Source organism: Meleagris gallopavo, chromosome 15, assembly GCF_905368555.1.
Source record: "Meleagris gallopavo chromosome 15, MGAL_WU_HG_1.1, whole genome shotgun sequence".
Lineage (NCBI taxonomy): Eukaryota > Metazoa > Chordata > Aves > Galliformes > Phasianidae > Meleagris > Meleagris gallopavo.
Window position 1 is genome coordinate 14,605,544 of NC_139418.1, and position 13,458 is coordinate 14,619,001.

At 41.1% G+C, this 13,458-nt stretch overlaps 1 protein-coding gene across 5 annotated transcripts in view; it reads left to right on the forward strand.

The window, feature by feature from the left end:
* The window catches only part of TRPC7 (transient receptor potential cation channel subfamily C member 7), a 65,488-nt gene that overhangs the window by 48,875 nt on the left and 3,155 nt on the right, over positions 1 to 13,458 (forward strand). For 4 of the 5 annotated variants that reach the window (XM_085236846.1, XM_085236847.1, XM_085236848.1 and 1 more), the window contains exons 8-11: positions 5,389 to 5,584; positions 8,872 to 9,093; positions 10,538 to 10,618; positions 12,949 to 13,002. In XM_085236846.1, the coding sequence (XP_085092972.1) occupies positions 5,389 to 5,584; positions 8,872 to 9,093; positions 10,538 to 10,618; positions 12,949 to 13,002 (553 nt within the window). The remainder of the gene's footprint in view (positions 1 to 5,388; positions 5,585 to 8,871; positions 9,094 to 10,537; positions 10,619 to 12,948; positions 13,003 to 13,458) is intronic. The other variant, XM_010719081.4, reaches the window with a different exon arrangement.

The following is a 13,458-nucleotide window of genomic DNA, read 5'->3' on the forward strand; positions in this document are numbered from 1 at the left end:
GGTGATTCCATATGCAAACAAAAGTCCATCTCTTCAGCGTACCTTTGTGTTCTCTATTCTTCCTGTGATCCCACCAAACCTAAACCTCCCTTCCTCTTAGCTGCTCCTTCCCTACTTCTTGCTGGGCTTCCCACAGTGGGGGCTTTCCATCCCACACGCCCACCTGTGAGGGAAGAGGAAAGCTTGGTGTGATGCTTTCCCCCTGCTGTGATCTGACATCAAGGCAGTCTCACCACATTTGTAAAGCCTGAGATGAGGAGCAGACAGCAGCTGGCGTTGGATGTGTCATTTCCCTAACGTGTCATACAGCTAGCCTCAGCTCGTAGCTCCCCTAGGAGAAATGACCTTATTGGCATCATTTCTGCCCTGTGAGTGGCTGTGTCCTTCCAAAGACAAGAGCCAGTCTTACTACACTGCTCTCTTGTGCAACGCATACTTTGTACCACAATGTTTAAATGTTCTGATTGAGCCAAATGTGCCTTCTGAACTTTTCTGTAACTCAGGATACACATTAATGGAAGGATTTATGAGGGCAGATGCAATTACATTTATCTGTGCTCGGTAGCGAGAGAGAAGAAAATTGAGTGTGGGATGTGACTTGGTTCTTATTGGAAGAGAAGATGTCCTTGAAGAACAAGAGTTAATGTGAAGTTGAGTCGATGCTGTCCCTGACTGCAGCAGTTGTGGTGTCCCCCAGGCACATCATCAGAGCACCCGTTAACAGATTCCAGTCTCTGATGCAAAAATGATAACTGTCCAATTAACACACACAGAGCAAGTGGATCTCTGGGTCTTTTGATGGAAATAATGAGCAAACATTGCCTGAAATGGTGAGTGTTCACGGGAGGAAAGATTGCTTGAGGGCTGTCTGAGCTGGGGAGAGTCCTGTCAAAAGGCACTGCTTGTCCTCCTTAATGTCAGCCTTGTGATCAGTTATCCTGGAGGGACTTCATGGAGTTACAAAGCAAATTTTCTATGAAAATGAAATTTCCTTTTAATAGTTTGGAAAAGACTAAAAATAAGCCTGATTTCCTCTGATTATATAAACACGCAGAAGCGTTAAAGGATGATGAGTGAAAATGAGCCCTTCATCGCACGAAACAAAGAGTGTAAATTAACGTTCATCCTCAAAATCCTTCTCAGATGTCTCATTCAACAAACCAGAAACCTACAGTCCCAAACAATTTTGACAAGCTAGGAATGATACACTGGCAGAGGGGCTAACCCTCACAACATTTCCTTGTTTGCTTTTGTTGAGCTAGTTGTGAGCCGTCCTGAGCGTGGTGCTTCCCTGCTGCCATTCACTTATTTGTGACAAGAGAGGAAGTGTCAAGGTGTGGTCAAAATTCGCTGAGGGAAAAAGAAATGCTCACTTTGCTGAAGTTGTAAGCATTTTGTGACTTCACTGGCTTCTCTGAATGCATCTCATAGCGGACGTTACAAATTCCAATGCGTGAAATTTAATAGAAATTAAATTTCCTACTCAAAATGATGGCTGTTTTACTATGGAAACTGACTTGGATATCGCTTGGCTACTTGTGACAGAAGAAAAAATGTGCTGGATTTGTGCATTAATCAGATTGTGGCCGGTTCCAAAGGGCACTGAATTGACAGCTCCCTCTGAACGTCGCAGTGGATATCCCCAGAGATACCCTCACAGACAAGGAGCTGCTCACGGAAATAACACTGGGTTTCAAACAACCACAGCTTCCCAGGACAGTGTGTAGGAAGAAAAAAGAATGAATATTTGTCCAGGTATCATTGAGAGGGAATTGAGTGCTTACATCTAATAATAATAATCCATGAATGCTGGTGTAGCTTGCACTTTTGGAATCCCGTTCATTTTTCTTTCTGCAGAGCAGGCACACAGCACCCCGGTGGCCTCTGAACCATGTTATCATGCAGTTTCTGTCAGTTTTTCAATTTTAATGTTCTTGATGCAAAGGAAATGAAAACGCAGTGTGCTTTTCTGCATGCTGTTAAACACTGAGTTTATTTAGCTAACTGTGATATACTTCCAAATTTTTCAGTTCTTCAGAGCTGAAAAGTTGACAGCTTTCAGGACTCTTGCAGCCGACCCCAGCACTGTTTATGTGTTTATTGTGTGCTGTGTACAGAACACAGCTCTCCAAACAGCCCGTAATTATGAACATGCTATGCAAACAACATTGAAATGGAGGCAAGACTGATTGTGTTCGTCTTGCTTTCTGCATCGCAAATCAGGCTGAAGGCTACAGCATGAGGGTTTCTGTCTGCTTCTCCCCAAGGGGAACTATGACTCACTGCTCAGTGCCAATGTTACTTAAAGGCTTGGAGGCTTTTTTCTTCTCGTTCTGCTTTGTCAAAATATAATATTTTTGTAGATTATATTGACTGCGTTGCTTTTCTGGCAGTGTTAAAGCTCTACCAATCAATTTAAGGAAATAACTCAGTCTGAAAGGATGCCGTAAGCTTTCTTAAAGGGGTGGATGCAAGACTGACATGAAATCATGTCCTCGCTGTGATCTTTTTTGATGAACAGCACACAGCTGCTTATAGAAGCAAGGAAAATCTGAAACTAGATGATTGCCTGTGGTCTGTATTTTTCCTTGATGCAAAACCTTTGTTTAACTTCACCAAGACTACCTATTGAAGGAAAATTCTTTTTGTTCTTGCTACAATTGCTGGCCCTTCTGCAGTGAGGAGAGCACAGCATACCCATCCCAGCAAGCAGCACCACTCAATCTGCCCCTGCCAGCTCCCTCTGCCCACCAGAGCTGTCAAGATGGACAGGACTCCTGATCTCTTCCCTCATTTGTTTGCCTTTGGGAAGGATAAAGCTCCCTGGGTCTTTGCAGGAGAGGGGCAAATAGCATAGTTGATGCTGACAAGACACATCAGCATCTTGGAAATTTCAAGAAATTGGCTCCAACTGTCCTCATCTCGTGTTTTAGTGAGACATTTTCAAAAAGAAAAGAATACGTTCCCTGTGACCTGTGCCAAATCTTGTGCAAATTGGCAGTAGTGAGGGGGGAGGAAGCATCCAAGTCTGTTACAGGCTGCCCAGAGAAGCTGTGCATGCCCCAAACCTCTGTGGAGGTGCCCAAGGCCACGAATGGGACCCTGGGCAGGAGAGCTGTTGGTTGGCAACCCTGCCCATGGCTGAGGGCTTGGGTCTTTAAGGTTTGCACCAACGTGAGCCATTCTGTGTTTCTGTGATGCAGCCTCGTCAGAAGGTGGGGATGACCGAGTACCAGGTTCTTTCAGAATCATTTCCCCCACAAGTGAGAGTGCTGTGTCTGTCTGCAGGCATTGCCGAGCGTTGTGTTGGGATCCCAGTTCTCCTGCCACCTTCCTGCTCCCATACCCATTCTTCTTCCACTTGATGCTAAGATTAAGGACCTTGGACATTTGCAGAGGAGCACGACAGCTGTGCTGGAGCCCTCAGTTTCTCGGGGTGGCCAGGGCCAGCCGGTAATTTACTTTTCAAGGAGAACCTGACACCTCTCCAGAACAAAGGTTAATGCTTAAGCTGCGGAAAAGGAGCGGAGTTGACATGTTATATTAAAAACCACCGGCAGGATAGAAAACTAAGGGAAACTTTCCAAATTAAAAAAGGGAGGTTAATAGCAGGGCGCAGCTGGGATCAAGGCTAGTGGTTATGGTTTTTATTAGTTTGATAAGTGACTTTGATGACAGGTTTCAAAGCCAATGGTTTTTGGTGTTGTACAAGTTCTTTAACTAGAAATACAATGTCTAGTAGAATAGGAGCTAAGCAGATTGCTAACATAAAAGCAAAGGATCTCTGACACATCTGCTGTCCTTTGCTGCGTGTGATGGCAGGAGACAAGAGCAGAGTGAGGAGAGGAAATACCCACCAAGTAGAAAAGAGGTGATGCTTTTTTGCAGCAGTCATGGCTCATCCCAAAGGTAAATCTCTGTAATATCCCAACCTCACTGCAAAATAGCAAGGAGGTGTGAACAACAATTTATCTGAGTAAAATGAAGACTGAATAGAAAGCCACATTTCAACTGATGTCGAGTGACGCCTATTTGGAACACCAGTCAGGATCATCTCCCACAAGTGAGTGAGGTTATGCTGGATTGAGAATGATGCCTGAATATTTACTGCAGTCTTATTACTATGACATGCAAATGGAGGAGGGGATGCCAGGAGTTGTGATGGGAGATAAGAGCCAGTTTGCTGTGGCTGAAAGGAATTGTGGAGTGCTCTGCACACGCCCTCCAGAGAGTTTGAATTAATTTTTGCTTGCACACATTGTGTAATAGATACCAGAGTGGTTGCAAAGTTTATTGTTTCCCTAGGACATGTTTTAGTTTGTGTCTATAATCTGTTTTTACAAACAGATTTTGCAGGATTAGTCTGCCACCCTAATAATAATAATTAAAAGATCTTGAAAATAGTTAATGGCTTTGTTTTCTTAGTGAGCATTTACCTCTAGAGGGATGCAAATAAAGGCATTATTTGCTTTCAACTTGAAACATACCAACATTCTTCCTTATCCTCCTCCTGCTTCATTTCTGTCTGGGGCTGCTTTCTTTCTGCCCGGTGCAACTTCGACTCCTCTGAATTAAGCTCTCTTTTTGACCTACTAGTTCACCTGCATCCTTTCCATTTCTTTGTCGTTACCTTATTCTCCTTTTTGCTGTCTTTCAGCATTTTGTTTTCCTCTGACTCTTTTCTACTTCCAAGTAAATGTAATAATCAAATTTGAATGCCTCCTGCAGCATCTTCTATTACTCCTTAATTTCAAATTGTTTAGGAACTGAAGTTTTTTTTACTTTATTTTTTACAAGTCTTTGAGTGCCTGAATTGTCTGTGGTCCCAAAGCAGTATAGACAGAAAATCAGACCATGGGATGACTTTATTTGCATGGTGCGCTGGTTACACTCATGCCACAAGTCAGAACTTTTCACAGATTCCTTTTGTGCAGAAAATAATGCTTTTCTTCTGCCCTGGAAATCCCTTATGAGGCAGTCAAGATAAGTTCCCTCTTCCTTCTCCCAGGTAATCTCTGCTTGTCTTCTCCAGATGAGGAATAGGTGATGAGGTAAGAACTTCTGAGTCCCTTACAAAAGATTCCAAACTGCAAGTGGCCCATGGAGGAGTCTTTAATAAGGACAAAAAGCCAAGTGACAAATAACACCTGAGAAGAGCAGATGGAGCTAATAAGGGGTCGCTGCCACTTTATAATATTCATAGAAGTATTATTTCTTTATCAGATCAGGAAATTTAATCTGGCATCTCCCAGGGTGATGGATAACTGCTTGTAATTACTGTGCCAAGGCATCATATTTATATTGGTGGGTTGCCACTTTTATTATTAAGCATTTGTTCTGGCTAATTTGCTACCAACTCTATAAAGCGATCATTTTCTTTATTTTTAGGGTAGAAGAAAGTTTTAAAACCTTATTCTGGTCAATATTTGGCTTATCTGAAGTGATATCCGTGGTGCTGAAGTACGATCATAAATTCATTGAGAATATTGGATATGTACTCTATGGAGTATACAACGTGACCATGGTGGTGGTGCTGCTTAATATGCTAATAGCCATGATAAACAACTCTTATCAGGAAATTGAGGTAAGATAAGAAACTGGGTTATGAACACAATACGCGTAATTATTATCGATAATGAAAATGTTAAAAGAACAAGGAAGTTGTTTATTCCATATGTAAAATTGGAGAACTATTGAAATATAATTCTTACACAAAGTCAAGGCCATATCAGTCCCAAGTTAGGGCTGAATTAATAATTAACAATGAATCATTTCTATAAAAACTTCAACTTCCTTGTCTTTAATAACCATCTGTGAGCAATCTTGATTTCCTTTGCCTGTATTTAATGAAAGGAGCTTGTAATATTTTTTACTCCCTACATTGATTGCAATAATTCATCCACCTTAGCTATGTTGTTTTCTTATGAGAAATCAAGCAATATTTCACCTGTTTCTTTCCCTATTTTCTACTGGCTGAATATGCAAGCCCATTTAGTGCTGAAGCTCATAGATACACATATAAAAGTTCCTTATTTTCCAATTACCAGGTATGAAATTTTGGTATATTTGGTATATTTGGTAAAAAAAAAAAAAAAAAAAGGCAACCACCAGCATATAAAGGATATGAATACAGCCATCACAAAACATGAATTGGTATCTGCAGAAAGGTCTTTGCAGGGTTTACCCAACTTTGTTCAGTAGCATTGGTAGAAGCAGACTGGGTTTGCTAAGTGCTTTGGACAAAAGCAACTCGCTGCTAACATAAAGAGAAGAAGAAAAAGAAAGGATTAATATTTGGACAGCGTTAATGCTGATTCACCTCTTTCTTCCGATTTGCTAAATGTCAAGTTTCTGTCGCTGGATTTGTATTAATTATTTGCTCTAATCTTCCCTCAGAACCTGACACTGCAAAAGGCCACAGCTGAAATTATTTTCTGACTGTAATGTCTGATTCCTCCATGTACTGTAGTGCAAACAGAGCTCTATCTCATGTGTGCTGCAACTGAGTCTAAATGTCAGAGGGAACTAACATGTTCTCTCTGCCCTGGAAGCTTTCTTGTGTGCAGAAGGTATTTTCCCAAAGTTTTGTAATCACTTTGAATCATAGAATGGCTTGATTTGGAAAGGACCTTAAAGATCCCTGAGTTCCAACCCCCAAACCTTAAGATGAAGCAGCTTCCTCAGCCTTCTACTGAAACAAGGTCTACTTCTCAAGGGGTATCAGATTGTTAATGCATTTCCTAGTTTATTGTAATAAGTAGAGGTGCTCTTGCGAGGCTGCAGAAGAAAAATATCAGTAAATGTCTCAATAGATGGCCTATGTTAGTTTTCTGCTCTATATTCAATATTCCATGATGAATAGTTTCCTGGAAAAGCCTTTAACATGCTTCTTGGCTGCCTGGAACTTTTCAGAACTTTGTTAAAGAATATTTATAACTATTAGCAAGAGAAACAAATGTGAGCTATTCCATCCAGATCCTCCTACTTGAGAACTGGGAGAAATCTAGTAAATCTCACACTAATTCCTTTAAATCCTCAGCGACAGAGAGATTAAGGAAAGACAAAGTCATCCTACTGACTAAATAGAAAGTCTTTTCTGTTTATCTGACAACAGCAGTGTCCATAATGACAGAGGATGGTAATTACTTAGGAATTAAATTCCATTGCAGTCAATGGGAAAATGCTTTTCTGTTAGCCAGTTACAAAATAGTATTCTCGTGCTTTCCACTGAACATCTCTTTTCAGCTACTTCTGGTTTTCTTCTGTTTATCCCTCGAGTATTAATGCTTCCTGACCACTTTCTATTTATGGAAGGAAAAAAAAATTCCTTCTGCCAGCCAGAAACACCTCCATCATTAGCTCCTTAGCTATTTAGCAGAAAAGCATTAAAAATGTTAACAAATTACTTCTACCATAATTCAGCTTTAGGCTTTTGTGAGGTTCAACCCCAAACTACCAGAAGGCTGAGCAACAGCAGTGAATGTTGCTCTGTTGGCAGAAGTTTCACTGTAGCTGCAACAGAATTAAGCTCAGTTGTGGTATGCTAGTTTTTGACAAGGTTTTGGAGGTAGGAAGTAATCAGAGGTTACTAATTTCAGCAGAACATGGATGTACGTGAGTATAAGGAACCAGCAGACCGTGTTTCTATCTATGCTGCTGGCCTCCATATAAACTGCAAGGACAACAGCTGTATAGCAGCTGTATCCCTCTGTTTCTTTGCCTGATGGATGCGTCTGACCATCATCCTCTGTAAATGCCAAGCAGATCCATAAAGGGTGTGCTAGCCTTAACCTTGTCCTTGAGCTTGGAAGTGAGCCTGGTCTGATGCTTCATAAAGGAGATTCACAGGCACTGAGTCATGTTGGTTTGTTTTTTTTTTGTTTGGTTGGTTGTTTTTTTTTGCTTAAGAGGCAGGTGGTGAATGGTAGGAGAAATAAGGGGCATTGAATCTGGGAATCATGGTGAATGCAATCAGGATTGACAAGGAAGTAACCTGATGATAGAAGAAATCAGTGATCTAGCCTCCTCTATGGGTGATTCCTGGCCAGTGCAGTGAAAACACTTACCTGGCAATTAGCACTGCAGTTAATCAGAGGGAATCGATGTTGTATGTGTAACTTCTCCTTTCCATGACTGTATGTATGTTTTAGTACAGATACTTACCAGCAAAGCACAAGCACTGGGTTGTTACTGAAAGACAAGCCCTTTGCTGTCCAATGAAATAAGTAATGTTTGACTTAAAGAAACCACACTAGTGTGCAAAACACCTTCAACAAACCTAGTTACTGGCCACCACTATAAAGCTGGCTGCAGCTGTGCTCCCATGTTCAAATGAAACAAAGAAACGGGGCAAAAAATGCCACTCTGAAATGATTTGTTCTTCATTATCTCCCTCGTTGCAGCACAGCTCTGCTCCAGCCTTCTGTGCTCCCACCTCTGTCCTCCAAAATGCCTCTTTGTGACACTGTGCTGCCTTTCTGCAGCCTTTGCTGGTGAGAAATGTGAACTTATTTGTATCCCATCTTACGCTGACCTTTCTGGCTTATGGCATTTGCCTGGCTTAGAAGGCAAAAATGGTTCCCCTGTTCCCAACTTCTTAATAAGCAGTTTGTAAAATTTTTCTGACAAGCAGAAATAGGTGACATTCAGTCTGGTATTTGGAGGACTTGCACTCTCTGTTTATTCATTTCTTGGTTTGTTTTTTTCCTTTTTTTTGAGATGACAGAAACCTAAGAAGATAACATTACTTTCAGGTGTCCTGTTATAGCTGATTTTTGTTAAATCCTGCCTGTATGTTGTTCTTACGATAGCTAAATTCCTTTCTTTGTGCTGATTATGCATTTGGGTGTTATTTTCTCTTCCCTTTCCAAGGAGGATGCAGATGTGGAGTGGAAGTTTGCACGTGCCAAGCTCTGGCTGTCCTACTTTGATGAAGGAAGGACTTTACCTGCTCCCTTTAATCTAGTGCCAAGCCCTAAATCATTTTATTATCTCATACTGAGAATAAAAATGTGCCTCATAAAACTCTGCAAATCTAAGGCCAAAAACTGTGAAAATGATCTTGAGATGGGAATGCTGAACTCCAAACAACGGGTATGTTGCATCTTTGCTTTTTGCCTTCTGTGTAGAATAATAGATCCATGGCTGCAAGGACCCTCTGGTGGGGGTTGCATCGTTTGCAGGTTGATCAGGGACAGTGCAGTCTCTTGCTCAGCATTGTTACTTGTCTTATATCAGCACCTAGAGGGTCCTCCCAGACTTGCAGCCTCGTTGTGCCAAGCACTGTCAGTACACCTGTGACAGTGCAAATCTTATAAAAGGAGGCACTTCTACAATGGGGTTCTCCAGAGCCTAGTAGACAAAGTCAAAGACCAAAGTCAGAGGCGCAAATAATATCCATCTTATCTGGCTCCTAATCTGCCCAGCAGGCTTTCAAGCCTCTTGAAAATTTTCATGCTCTTGCCTTTAAGTGATTCCCAATTAATTTTAGTGCCATTACGTTAACCATCGTATTTACTTCCATTCCAGGTTTGGGAATAAGTTTCCAAGCAGTTACTAATAACACCTCCTAAATACCTACAGCTGTAATTAGCAACCCCTCTGCTTACTACTGCCTAGTAATAGGTAGCACTGATGGGCAGATCCTGCCTCTTCTATCTCTTCTTTGGCCACTTGAAGTAGAAATGTGCTTTGGTAGCGCTGGGGTCATGTGTTCCCTGTCAAAAGCAAGCACCCATCTAGCCATTATCAGCATCCTGATTAATAATAATAATATAATTATTTCTCAAGATCAATGAGGCAGTTGGGAACAAAAAGTCCTTAAGTAGGGAATTCCCTGTACACTCACATGCAGTTATAAGGGGCTGTGTGTGTATTAGCTCCTTTGAGTCTATAATATGAAATTAATTCCTTTGAGTACTTCTTTATTTCTTTAGCACTTGGACCAAAAAGTTCATAGGTGGATATGAGAGTCACATAAATCTGTAATGAATGTTGGTCTTCTGAAAAGACTTTTGGAAGATTCTAGTTGGGAAAAGCAATAGCTTTGTTGTCATCTGATTAAAAAAGAAAAAAGAAAGAAAACTGTTCTATTTTTAAAAAGGCTTCAGATAAAAAAGTAGCAAGTTGTGCTACTGTTTTCAAAGAACTGCTGAAAATCTATTCCATTTCAGAATTTTTGATAGCTGCATTGAGTTGTTCTCTACAAACCTATTTATTTTTTAAAAACTGTGCCTTCCATTGATAGCAATCTAAGATGAATACATTTCACTTCTCTTAGCACCTCCTTAACCAAAACTGGTCTGAGAGTACTGTTTTTGCCTTGACAACTTAAAATCCCTTCTTTTTCCCAGGAGTTTTTGTTTTTCAGATCTTTTCCTTCTTTCGGAACCTTTTTAGAATGGAATGCACTGATTTTTATTATACCCACACATTTAATCATTTCATACCGGATTTATAAAGCTCCCTTAAGTTTGGGGTTATTCACATGAGAGAAGCTATCACTGACTTAATACATCTCAATGTTTTATCATTTCAGAAAGTCCGTTTTCAGTCTAGCAGTCTGCATACAGAGAATTTTTCAGTGAAGAATGCTTACAACAAGCCCACAAGATACCAGGTAATCACAGAGCGGGGCAGAGGTGTGCTGGTGTACTGCTCTGCTGGGCTGCGTTGCTTGGGTCCAGTTGGTGCCATCCTGTGATGTGCTGAGCTGTGGTCACAGCACTCAGAGACAAATGCAGCGTATCATCCATGGTAATAGATATGGTGTTAAAATAGGCCACGCTAATTAATTCCACTCATGGGTATTAAGTTTCATAGCAGGACTGTCATTCAAGCTTTAATCTCCCAGTCTTGCACTGGCGGCGTTCCACTGTCATGACACCATGCCATCCCTCCAGCCTTTCCATTGCCATTTGCACGTGCTTTCTCTGTCAGTAATTCGTCTTACACTGCTAAACCTGCAATGTGGTATGGGCCAAAAACAAATATGGCTGCAGTGGTGGCAGAAGGAACCCCGGCACGGAACTAGCACTGCTCTGTCTTACCACAGCATTCGTGCAAGCAGAAATTTTGTTTCTTGGCAAGCAGATAGTGGGGCAACACAATAAGCAAAATGTGTCCCGTCAATTTCTTTTTTTAATTACACAGTGAAAAAGAATCAGTTGGCAACTATTGCCTCTGGAGGAGCTGACAAGAAAGAGTTGAGGAAAATAGTAGTGTGATGGGGTAAAATGTGCACTGGTAGTTCTAGGATTGCTTAGCTCTATGTTGGTGCAGCCTCCAGCACAGTGGGTCCTGGGATGTATAAAAAACTGGTAATAATTTGTTCCTAACCTTAAAAGTTGTCCTTGCTTTTATACCAAAACACCAAGGTGTCTCTAAGACTCAGTTAGAAGTGGAATTTGTTCATTCTGGCATCTGGAGTTAGCTGGTGTGACACCACCAAGTTGAAGGGAGGAGAGATGATTGTCCTTTTCAAAGCAGCACTTTGGCATTTCTGACATTTTCCTGTACGTTCAGACCCAGGTAGCAGAAAGATGTGTTGGCTTCTGCTGCTATAACTTCTAAATGAGATCTCCTAATGTTCGTGGTAAATTAAGCCCTTACTTCTAGGGTTGAGAAAGCCAAAGACAGCTGTGAATATAAGTTGAGTTTTCAAAGAAAGAAAGACATGAATACTTGTTATTTTCACTTGATTTTGCTCCTACTGGACTTGCCTTCAAATGATCTTAGAAAGTGTCAGTTGCTGTAGGAAGAATTTGTCAAATAACGCAAGAAAGGTGTAATAATCTTCATTATCTAAATATAAAAAAAGAACAAATGCTTTGATAGTCTGTACAGCAAATTTTCTCCTGCAGCTGGGAAGATGTCTGAAGTAGTGGCTTCTCTGCATGTTTCCTTTAGTGAGGCTTATCAGGTGAAGTAAACCTGCACTTTGTGTAGCTGTAGTACGGTGCTCTCGAGGGATACCAAAAGATGTGCAGAACCTAAACGTGCAGTAGTTTGAGAAATAGGATAAACAGCTCAACAAACAGCTGCCATGATGTGGGGATAACCTAGTATGAGTAAAGGGATGTCTCATCAAACCCTCTTCAGATGAGGCTTTGAATGGAGCAGTGCTAAAATGCTGTGTTAAGTTCATGTGTTTGTCCCCATTCCCAGCACTGGCAGTCTGTCATGCTGTCAGCAGCACCTTCCTCTATATAAGTTCAGGAAAGAATTTGTCAGGGAAATTAGAAGGACTGGTTGGTATTTATTTGATGTTTGGGGTGATAAACTAGCTTTAAGTTAAGAGAATGAGCATGTGATGGCTCATCTGGAGCTCTTGTGCTGCCCAATGGGTAACGGGTGGGTTTGAGACCAAATGTATTTAAACTGTTTCAAGTTTGGCCTTCATTATCAAGATTCTGTCTGGAAGCTTTATTCGGCATTTCCCTGTGATAAACAGGATTGTTTTGCTGAGAGGCTATTTCATTTATTGTAGCTATAAGGAACAGCACTGGGGAGGAGAAAAGCAATGCTGGGGCAAAACCAAATTACTTTCCTAAACCTACAGGCAGAAATATCTACTAGGTGACTAAGTAGCTTCATGTTAGGGATGGCCACGCTTTTAATATTTAGTTTCTGTAGACAAATCTGACTGAATTCTGTTCTTGGTGGATCAGGTGGGCACCTTTAGGCTTTTGGCTTTCATGTGCAGCAGTTAATATAGGACTGTATTTGAGTAGTGGCCATCAAAAATACCAGCTGCATGGGAAGTAGAGTAGATAGATGTTACCATATTTTTCCAGATAATAATGATATACACTGTTTATGTCAATTCCCTTGTTTTATTCTAAATTTCCTGTCATCTGTTCTGAAACAAACAAGCAAACAAAAATCATATATTTTGGATCTAGGATTTCCCTACTTTCCCCAAACATTACTTCATTTATGTTTTCCCAGGTGCCAACCCTACCTCCCTCTGGATTCTACTACCTTGGCCATCTTCAACACACCGTACGTGCGCTGTGCCTCACCTCTGTTGCCTTAACTGACCCACCTGGTTAGCCAGATGCCTCTTTGAGACAAGGACAGAGTCTTTAACATCTCACATTCCATGACTACATGACCTATATATAAATGAGTGGATCCTTCTTTGATGTGCACGTGCATTTCGTACCGTTATAATTCATAGCTGGCTACTGGGGAAAAAAAAAAAAAAAAAAGAGCAAGTGTATCGATTCCTTAATTCGAGTTTCACAGTCTTTGCAGTGATTTTAAGTGATGTTCAAAGCAGACGTGATTGCTTTGCGAATAGGTGAGCTCACGCTGAGAGGTTTTCCCTTAATAGTGACCATCTGCTCAAGAAAAGACATTTGCATATCCTCTCTTGGCTGTTCATCGAACTCTCCTCTGTTTGCAGAGGATGCAGAAAGCCCTGAGGGCACAGAGCCATTCACCGAATGTGTCACT